This window comes from Megascapheus bottae, chromosome 19, assembly GCF_031878675.1.
Source record: "Megascapheus bottae isolate mThoBot1 chromosome 19, mThoBot2.hap1, whole genome shotgun sequence".
Classification (NCBI taxonomy): Eukaryota; Metazoa; Chordata; class Mammalia; order Rodentia; family Geomyidae; genus Megascapheus; species Megascapheus bottae.
Genome location: NC_143527.1, coordinates 40,090,466 through 40,101,025, shown reverse-complemented (window position 1 = coordinate 40,101,025; position 10,560 = coordinate 40,090,466). Strand labels below are relative to the sequence as shown.

Below are 10,560 nucleotides of genomic sequence, written 5' to 3'. Positions count from 1 at the left end.
TTCTTTTAAACACAAAAGGACAAGTGGGTTAAAATCAAACAAAAGAGCTTGGACATTGGTAGTTCACACCTGCAATCCTAGGTACTCAAGAAGCTGAGATCTGAGGATCCATGATTGTGAAGCCAGCACACGAAGGAAAGTCTGACTCTTATCTTCATTAAACTACTCCAAAAAGCTGAACGTGGTGCTGTGGTTCAAGTCATAGAGAGCAAAAGCAACTCTGTGACAGCACCCAGGCCTAGAGTTCAAGCCCCAGAAAAAGGAAGTCTATGGAGATGGTCAACATGAAAAACATTTGAGGCTTTGATAAGGTATTATACCTTTGAGATAGCATCTCACTATGTAACCTAGGCTGGCCTGGAACTCCAGATCCTCCAACTTCAGCCTCCTGAGGGCTAGAATTACTCCTGAGGGCTATCAACACACTGGCTGCTATGACTAGCTTCCCTTATTTGTTTTTGGACTTAATTTCCCTGTCTTAAAGCATACACCATTCAGGTTTCCACTTTTAACCTGTTTTTATTTTTTTATTGCTTGGCCCAGAACCCTAGAACTTAAGACAGTCAAGATAGACTAACATTCTAAGGATGTGCTATATCTCTGGTCCTACTTTTGGGATGCTTCTCCCCCTCATAGTGTAATTACCATCATAACATGAGAAGGCTGCCAGGACTTGTTAGTATTTATGACTTCTAATCCAGCTACTAAAGCAATGATTCTGATGAGTGCTAATGGCAAATGCCGGCAATCTTAGCTACTTGGGAGGCTCCTGGTTCAAAGCCAGTCCAGAAAGGAAAGTCTGAGATTCTAACTTTCAGTTAATCACCAAAAAGCTGGAAGTAAAGCTATAGCTTCAGGCATGAGCCCAAAAAGCAAAAGGACAGACACAAGGTTCTGAGTTTAAGCCTCAATCAAGGAAAAAAAAAAAAGAGAGAATTAAAACCCTTTCTGTATCATTTGTAATACCTTTGTCCTTTTCATGTGACACTACCCAGACTGATGTAACTCCATAGTACCCTACTGACTGGAAGCTAGCTTTCAGTTCATTTTCTTATATCTTTTGATTGTCATGGCAGTTTTCTCTTTCAGTTTAAAATACAAACTTTTGCACTTTTTCTCTTTCTACAGTAGGAACTTCCTATCAAGGTTTAAAAATTGGGCAAACTTCATGCAGTTTTCTCCACTCTTGTTGTGCTCCCTTCAATTCAATAGTTCACAGCTGGGACAGGGCTAGAAAGCAGAACTCTAACCACAGCCTTCACAGGGAGCATAACTGCAAAGAATGGTTTTGTGGCATGTGACAAGTGAAAGGAATGCCACCAAGTCCCTCTGACGATTGCTTTGTAAGTCACTGTCGATCACAACAAACTCTACTGGTATCTCTACTTCTTTTTTTCCCCACAAACTCACAACCTTGAAAATATTTTCTGAACAATTATCATAGAGATACAACCTGATTATTCCATCATCGTAGGATGGAATAGTTTTAAATTTCTCTACAGCTTAATGTTGCACGTGAATGCAAGGGTCTTAACTATCACTCATAAAGGATCAACCTGGAAGTACAATGCTAAGAAGCTGCTTGTATTTTTTAAATCTGAAACCATAGGCAATAACCAGTTGCTTCTATTTATCTCACCTAGGTTTGAAAAAACCTAGAAAAGATCATTAAGGACTGTAGGGTTAGCTAAACAATGATGAGGTGATTCATTTCAACTTGCCATTCAGCACAAAGATTTGAGGGCCTGTTGTACCTCCTATCAAGAGTAAACATCACACATCCTGTTTATACACACTAGCTTCTTGTACACCGGATATTTAAAGAGATGGTGGGGCACTCCTGTAACTCACACCTCATTCTACCCTCACAACTTCCTGATGGGGGTGCTATATTCCTACTTTATTTATCTTTTTAAGGCACTTCTGGAAATATAACCCAGGGTCTTACAGGTATAAATATTCTTGCTCATTTTTAAGTGCTCCCTTCAACAAAATACTCTGTTACAATAACTTTTAAAGAAAATACTTTATTACACGTCATGAAAAAAAGGCATCAATCAACTAGATTCATACTGGTTTGGGAAAAAAAAAAACATTGAAAATTTATTAAACAGTATGTGGACATCCTGTTCCACACAGGAATGGAAAGATGCTATAGGTTCTCTAAGTATTGCACAGTCTGAAAAACACCAACAAAAAGGGGAGGAAATAAAAAAAAAAAATCACATGATATTGGGAAACAGCTCACATTATGAATAATCTACCAAGAAACATTTTTAAAAAAGAAAGAAAAAAAACCCTTTTGTTTCTACAGTAGCTCTGAGTTTATATTCTTGGAATGACTGTATTCCATTGAAAACAACATCAGTAACAGGAAGCTTCCTTTGAGCAATCCCATGTGCAAATATTAATACAAAAATATATAAAATAATGCAATTCAACTCTTGCCATCACCCCGGCAATCATGACAACGTTTTGGAGAAGTGTTTTGCTTGTAAAAAGGGGTTAAGCTGTAAGCTTCGCCTGAAGCTCCATCTCAGCAGCCCGTTTGAGTGCAACATCCACTAGAAGCTGAAATCCACTAAAATCCTGGTTCAGGTCAGGTGGAGTAGGGGGAGGAGTGTTGAAAAGACCACTCTGTGTGTGTGTACTTTTACAAGCATCTTCTGGGTACATGAGTGAGGTGTCTGTGAAACTGTTGGCTGCTCTCTGCTGGATATCTGTGTTGTGTCCCACACCAACTGGCTGGCAGAGAGAAAGAGGCCCGTCTTTCAATGCAGTCACTGTGGTATGGCAGATCACCGATGGACGAGCCAAAACAGATCCCGGGGATGTGGGTTTCGGAGACAGTGGTCTCCCTACCAGAGTTGGGTTAGGTCCAGCTGTGCACGAATGAAATGGGTTTTCGTCTAGAGCTGGCATGAAGTTTTTGATGCCCATGGCAACCTCCACAGAGCTGGCTTCAGAAATTTTGGCCCCACGGCGGGAGATTGTGAACTGATTAGGATCTTTGCCATCCTTCCTCAGCATGTCTGGAAGGAGCCTGCGGCGGGCATTGATGAACCAGTTACACACCTGAAATCAGAAGTATGCATGTTAGCCTTCTCATCCACTCAGCAAGCATTCTAAGACCTGACAGGTCTCGGTTCTCAATTAAAGGCCTGAAAAGGTTTTCCTGGACTTAATTCCCATTGGACACTGGTAGCTCACACCTATAACCCTAGCTATTCAGGAAGCTGAGATCTGAGATCATGATATGAAGCCAGCCTGGGCAGAAAAGTTCCCTAAGAAGTTCATCTGAAAAAGAAGCCAGTAAAAAGCCAGTACAGTGGCACTGTAGCTCAAGTGGCAGGCCAACCTTGAGTACAAAAGCTAAGGAACATCAATCGGCCAGGCCTTGAGTTCAAGCCCCTATACAGGCACATAAACAAAGAAAGTATAAATTCTTAAACACCTGGGGCGGGGGAATGACTTTAAGGGGAAAATATGTACCTTTTAACACTCCCCATTTTAACCTATTACCTATTGCCCCAGCATTTAAGTTAATCAACTACAGGGACACTTGTCCCATATGAAAAGTGCCACACCTCCCAGTAACTGATTTTTCGCAGTTCAAATGACTGTGTCAACAGACATAACATGAATGACCTCACCGAGGTCTGTCCTTGTTTAAATATCAAACCAGTTTCCTGGGCAATAGAGTAAGGTTTAACTACCTATTTTTTTTTTAAATGTTGGTTACATAAAGGAAGGCTCTTTTAGGCATTAAAGGAAATGCTATTTGACAGATGACTGTCAAATGTTTCTATGTCCTCTAAATAACCAGTTATCAGCTCCTAGCTCGATAAGGTTGACTAAGAAGAGATAGTTTTTTAAAATTGTGAGTGGGTGGAGCTTAGTGCCTGAACACACCATAATGCTATAAAATGACTTTGAAAATAAAGTTGTATGCACAGGCCGTGCAAGGGCGAGTGGGGGAGAGCTCAGTGGAAGAGCTTGCTTACATTCTAGCATGTGCTAGCAAGCCCTGGATCACCCCCAGCATGCCAGGCTGGGGGTGTGGGGGAGGAGACTTAGATGAACCTTGTGCTCTCTCCTTACCTGGAGTGTGGACAGGTGTGTCTGCTGGGACAGCAATGCTTTTTCTTGCTCAGAAGGATAGGCATTGTAGCGGTGCTCATAGAGCCAGTCTCGGAGAATCTGAACAGACTCCCTGGGCAGGTTGCCCCGCCTTCTCCTCTTGCCTGAGCCGGTGGAGGAAGAGAGGTCAAGGGGGATATCCATGCTATCCTCATCCTCAGTCTCACTGCCAGATGCTGCCACAACACCTAGGAAAGGACAAAGGCCAGCCAGCTGTCACTTACTTTCATCAGCAGGGCCACTATCCCAAACCTCATTGATTCTTGACCACCTGATGTCACTGTGTTTTTCAACTACTGAATACCATGCAAAAGGCCTGGGGTTGCGGGGGGGGGGGGGGGTTTGGTGGCCAATGACAGAGTCTGGTAGGGTAATGAGACTCTGAAGTCAGATTCTCAACTAATGGTCAGACACAGAGGTCATCTTCTCACATTCCTTTCCCATGATGCTCAGAAAAGTCCTTGGCTGGAGAGACAAACTACTCTGAAGTGAGTAAATTGTCACCCATGTGAGACAAGGAGGTGCTAGGCAGTTGAAGGTTGAAATAAGTCGAACAATCTTTTTTTTGAGGTCACTGATAGCTAAGAACCTCAATCTAGTAAGTATCCTTCATTTTAAATGTTTATTCTTCCTCCTTCCACAGGAGATTTGAAAAAGGGAAGATTATGTTTCCTCAGTAATACAAGGAAGGAAAATGGCATATTTAAATTGCTCCCAGTGAAATATTTTGCATTTTCTGCTAATTCCATTGTCATTTCTTATTCCTACCTAGATTAATTCAAAATCACTTACTTTCAATAAACACTTAGTGTTTATTGTAACACTATGTTGTAGGCACTTAGTCTACAACTAAGTCTTGTAGTGTTTGTAGTGTCTAAGTACAACCACTGCACTTCAGTTTCACTATATTTTCGTTACACTTTTCAGTTGTTCAACAATACTTTTTAGTAAAAAGTCAAACAATGCTCTGTTACTGAATAAAGATGAAAACTCACTAAATTTCAACTAACAGTTTCCTAGGGATATAGAGCACTACTTATCCAAAGCAGAGTTCAGTCTTAAATTCTTACATGACAAAGAACACTGAATACGCAAACACCCCAAGGGAAGCTCTTTAGGTGGAGAATACTTTAATCCTGCCAGAACTTTTAAGAATTCCCAAATCATAAAGAAGTTTTAAATCCAGACCGAGTTCAACAAAAATTTAAATCATCCTTAACCATAAACATTTAAATCTTTATGAACTTAAAACACTTCTTCTTTGAAGACAGCATAGAGTTTATAAAATTGTTCAAATACCAGTGTTTCTTCTTTCTAGGGGAAAAAAGTAAAAGCACACATTTTTCATATACTATTTTTTTTTTTGCCCAATAGTGTGGTGATTTGGGTTGAAAAATGACTCAATCCTAGAGTCTGAAACTTTACTTGGTGACACACTTTTTAGTTTGGACTACAGGGGGCAGAGGTATTGAGGGCGTTCCAACAGGAAGGGCAAACCCTCCAAAGACAAAGTAAAGCAAGTTCTAACAAAAGAGGTGAATGGTTTTGCAAATTCACTATACCTCAAGGCAAAAGAAACAACCATAAACACACCACACACACACACACACACACAAAACTAAGTGCTTTCCCTCCCCTGAAGATTTAAACTTTTTCTTAAAAGAAAACAACAGAACAAAAAAGAAAAACAACAAAAAAGGAAGAGCAAATAAAACTGAAACTTGTTTTCTCAGCTCTGTTGAAAAACTTTTCAAAACCCACATTGAAATATAGGTGAAGTATAAACTTTAAAACAAAGCTCATTAAATGATAAACTAGTTGCCGGTTTCACATTTGGATAGCAAAGGAAGTTTCACTTCAAATGTTTCACAAGTTCACTGAAGCAGACTTGAATAAAGCAATTTGTTTAAAACTCCAGCGTCTGAAAGGCCAGTATTCCCCTCCCCCTACACACATACACACACACACACACACACACACACACACTTTAAATTTAACTGTGTTTGAAGCAAACACAATAAAACAACAAAAACCCTGTTTAGTTTGACAAGAAGCTTGGTCTTTCAGAGTAAGTGACACAAACCAGGTTTTAGTGAAACAACACCAAAACTCAGGGCGACTTCAATCTATCGATTTAAAAAAAAAAAAAAGACCTCTGGTCCCTTTAACAACTATTTTAACAGCTATTTCCAATATTTTACCCCACGCTGCAGGAACAGGAAGTGAAGGGTTGAGTGGGCCAGCTGATTCTCCCTGCCCTTTACTGCACGTTTGCTGCTGTCAGGACTGTTTTCATGAACTACCCCCCCCCCCCCACACACACAAATACACCATTGTGGCTCAGCTTGGAAAAACAAAAAGACTTTTTCTCGTTACTCATTTCCTACTGTAACAGAGCTTTTGAAAAGTTTCCCGGTTACAACTTGTTTCCAAACGCCTCGTTTTGCTTACACTCTTTAAAAAAAAAAAATGTGGTAGGGGCGGAATCGAGTCTCTTACTCCATCCACATACAAGGAAATGTCGTTTGGAAAGCCACAGGACCCCCACAAGACCGGCCGCTGGATCCCTGGGCTCTCAGGCAATCCAGCTCGCCGCACTTTTCCTTAAAAACTCTGAAACAGCAAGACGCCGGGAGTGGTTTCGTAGGATCTTAAAAAATACACTGGAGAATTTTTTTAAAAAGAAAGATAATCTAGGGGGCGGGGGAAGGAAAGATGAAAAGTTTAGAGAAAAGCAAGCCTAATCTAACACATTTCCTGATCTCACTCATTTTTACTCTAGGAAGAACCAAGGGTTTTTTCTTTTTAAAAGAAAACCTTGCCATGCACATGGCTGGCCCCAGCTAGCCCCAAAGCAAGAATTCAGCTGGCGGGGGTGTGGGGGGGGATACTTTCCTCATCGAACCTTGTTTCTGCTTTTTAAGTCACTTTTTAGAGCGGGGCGGGGGGGGGGCAAGGTTCAAGTCTGCAAGCGCACTGTGGTGTTATCTCAGGCCGAACGACCCCTCCAGATGAAAGCGTCTTTGTTTTAAGGAAACTTTTAAAGGTTTCCAGACCTCGCCAGGACAGACAATAGGCAGAACCGACGACTTCCCCAGCCCGGGAAGCTCTCCACCCCGGGCTCTCCCGGGCAGTCCGGACGCAGGCCGGGGAGGCCCGGCGGCGGAGGCTGGCTGGGGAGAGGAGGAGCCCTCGGGTGGAAAGCAAGCCGCTTTTGTTCCTGCCAGGCGAGTTCCACCCCACCTGGCAACCCCGCCCGCGGACTGTTAGCGGCTGGCACCGGGGAGGAGCTCCGGGTCACTAAGCAACTCCAAGTGGGCTGTGAGTCGACCCCACGCGCTCAGGGGCCCGCGCCCGCTCGCAGACCGAGCGCCCGGGAAACCTAAAAAGGGAAAGGAGCCCTGCCCCCCCCCCCACGTCCCGCCACCCCGCCCCGGGCCAGAAAAGTTTCCCCTCGGCGCGTCACCTTTCATTGTTTCCATGAGTTGGCGCTGGTCGCGGGACCCCCGCGTGCCCGAAAAGTGGGGAAACACGGAAAGCAAGTTCCAGCTCCGGCCTTCGAATGAGGGAGGGGGCGTCCGCAGGGGGAGAGGAGGAGGGGGACTCGAGAGGATGGGGGATGGGGAGCCAGGGGCTTTGGGGGGCGGTCCCCGAGTGGGGGAGGGGACCGGGGTTCCGGAGAGGAGTGCTCAGACGCCCGGCCCGAGCGGGAACAATAGGGGTTCCCTTCCCCCGCCGGAGCCCGGCGTTCCACCCCGTCCTCCCCCCCCCGGACCCCGAACCCACGCCCGCGGGTCGTGACAGATCAGATCTGACCCGGCGGGAGGCGTCCCCGGCGCTCCCGCCCGGGTCTTGGCCCCAAAGTGAAGGCGCCCTGCACTTTTTAATGTTAAATGCCCCGAGCTCTCAGCGTCCCGGGACGCCTCGCGGGCCCCTCGGCAGGGAGTCTCACTGCCCGAATCCTGGGGTTTCCACCCGCGGTTTGACTCAGCTCTGGGATTGGGGCGCGGGGGGGGGGGGGTGGAAGGGGGCGCACAGGGAAGTTGTGCGCGTCCCAGGGTCTCGCACTGAATCTCAACACAGCTCCGTTAAAAATTGAGAACAAGGGACCCCCAAAGGGTAGAAGGAGGCTGCCACCCCCCCCCCTCCCCAAACCCTGCAGCCCGGACGGATTTGGTCCGGCGAGTCCCGGTCGGAGTCTGAAAGAATGCAGTCACAAACTCGAGGAAGCTTCTGGGCATGCGCAGCAGCGCGTCCCTCCCCCCCCCCCTTTTCCCCTCCCCGCCAGCTTTCCGGAGCGATTAACTTCTGTTTTGAACCACTCGACATAAATCACAACAGAAAAGCCAACTCCATCCACGATAGAGCACTCGGGGGACCTCCCAGCCAGGGACTCCAAAGTTAACTTCAAAAGGGACTTCACCGTCTTTGACCTTTCAGGGTTTCTTCCTCCCTCCTCTTTCGCGCGTGTGTGTGTGAGTGTGCGCGCTCGTGTGTATGCGTGTGTGTGTGTGTGTGTTTAAACCAGCCTGACGGCAAAGTTTTCGTTGTAAAGCTTCCCGAACGCTTCGTGGAAACAATGACAGCCTGGCCCGTCGACACTTACAACCGAGCCCGCTTGTCACGCTCGGCCACGTTCTGACTGCACCCCGCTCCTCAGTGGACAGGGGTCCCCAACGCCTCCCCGGCCCCTTCATGTCTAGTGGGAAGAATTTTTAGAGGCTGAGAATTTCTCATTTTTAAAGTCTAGACTTTCCGAAACCGAGTACACCCAAGGGCGAAGTGGGGGTGTGTGTGGGAGGGGGGTCCGATACCACATTCCTTTAATGGTGGGAAACCCCACCTCCTGAAAGAAAGAAAAAAGTATGAAGGGGCCCAAGGGAGAATGCGAGGGTGTGTGGGGGGGGCGGCAGGAACCGAACTTTCAGACAAAAGTGGGCGGAAGATTCCCCACTGAAAATCATGAGGTGCGGGGGTACCCCCCCCACGCCGACTCTGCACCCCCGCCCCGGGAGGGAGAGTGGGAGCCACGCGGCTAAGGCAGAGCCCGGGGTGTCGGCGGAGACAATGAAACTTGGAGGCGCACAAACAAGGCGCGGAGCATGTTTCCTGACAACGTGCCAGCCGCGGGGAAGGCTCGTCTCCCCACCACGGCCCCCTCGTGTTGTGTCTAGAAGGAAAACAGCAACTGCCATCCCAGACACAGCTCCAACAAAGGGAACGGCCGACCGCTCCGGCCCGAGCCCCCGGATGGAAAAGTACACCCCCCCCACCCCTCACACAAACACACACGCCACCCCGAGCCACTCGCGCCCTGCGCCCCGCGGGGACCAGCACGTTGCTCCCCGGACTCGCGCGCGCCAGCCCGCCCGCCGCCAGCTGCCTTTACCTTTCTTGCTTTTCATGCTGGAATTCCCCTCCCAGATCGAGGCGATCCTGGGGTCTCGAGGGGCCAGGAGGGAGGCCACCGAGGTGGGGGGGGGGGGACAAGTCACCGTGCTCCTTCACCGCCGACTTTTCCCGTAACTTCTAGGACGAGCTCCAGCCGCAATTGCTACCCAAAGCGCTCGGATCCCAGGCGCCTGCTCCCGGGGCGGAATTCGAGTGACACTTAGGCTTCCTCCGGTCGGGATCTTCTGGCAGCCGGCCGGGGGTTCTCCCACGCCCAACCCTCTCCCCTCCCCACTCCGCTTCTTTGTTCCTCGCTCCTGAACGGCGCACCTCGGCGCTGTCAGAGTGAGAGGCGAAGAGGGAAGGTACAGGAGGTCCTGCCTCCGCCCCCAGCCGCCCGCCCCGTCCCCCCGCCCGCCTCGCGGCTCCTCCGCCCCTCCCCCGCACCTTCCAGCCCGGGTGAACCGGACGGATCGCGGCGACCGCTAGGACCCGGGTCGTTCGCGGGGGCGGCCCGGGCCGGGAAGGCGAGCCTTCCTGTCTGCGGCGCGCATCCCTCGCCCCGCCGCGGAGACACCAGCCCGGGCGTTCCTGATTTCTCCGGCGGGCCTTTCTTCCCGGGGCTGGCTACAAGGCGTTTTGGTTAGGAAATTGCAACAGATGGGGGTGTGGGGGGGGGACGAATCCTTCCCCCCCCGTCCCTCCCCCGCCCTAGGGAAGGAAAAAAACTCCCCTTCTTTTTATTTCTTTTTATTTTTTTTTTGACAGCTGCCTTCAAGTCCATAGACTCACTCTACTGTAGCCACGGAAGACAGCCGCGTCTGATTCAAGGGGCGGGGCACGGGGGGGAAAGTATTCGGGACAAGAACCAACTTCTTCCAGAATGTGCGGCTGCCATGGACTCGCGGGCGCGCCCTTCTCCTCGCGCGGTTCCCCGGACCTGGGCTGCGGGGTGGGTGCTTGGGTGGGGAGGGGGTGGGGGTGAGCCATCAGAGGTCTTGCCCAGGCGAATGTCGGTCCCACCCCCCC

At 48.5% G+C, this 10,560-nt stretch overlaps 1 protein-coding gene across 5 annotated transcripts; it reads right to left on the bottom strand.

The window, feature by feature from the left end:
• Positions 1-2,017: 2,017 nt before the first annotated feature.
• Positions 2,018-10,156, bottom strand: Tgif1 (TGFB induced factor homeobox 1). 5 transcript variants are annotated; one of them, XM_090353394.1, is made up of 4 exons: positions 9,979-10,027; positions 9,530-9,722; positions 4,102-4,328; positions 2,018-3,075 (listed from the first exon to the last, which is right to left on the bottom strand). In XM_090353394.1, the coding sequence occupies exons 2-4, from the start codon at positions 9,543-9,545 to the stop codon at positions 2,506-2,508; spliced, it is 813 nt and encodes a 270-aa protein (XP_090209520.1). In that variant the 5' UTR covers positions 9,546-9,722; positions 9,979-10,027; the 3' UTR covers positions 2,018-2,505. The 5 variants fall into 5 exon arrangements, with proteins under 5 accessions (XP_090209520.1, XP_090209522.1, XP_090209519.1 ...); XM_090353396.1 differs by lacking the exon at positions 9,530-9,722 and having other exon boundaries at positions 9,979-10,156; XM_090353393.1 differs by lacking the exon at positions 9,979-10,027 and having other exon boundaries at positions 9,530-9,853.
• Positions 10,157-10,560: the final 404 nt, after the last annotated feature.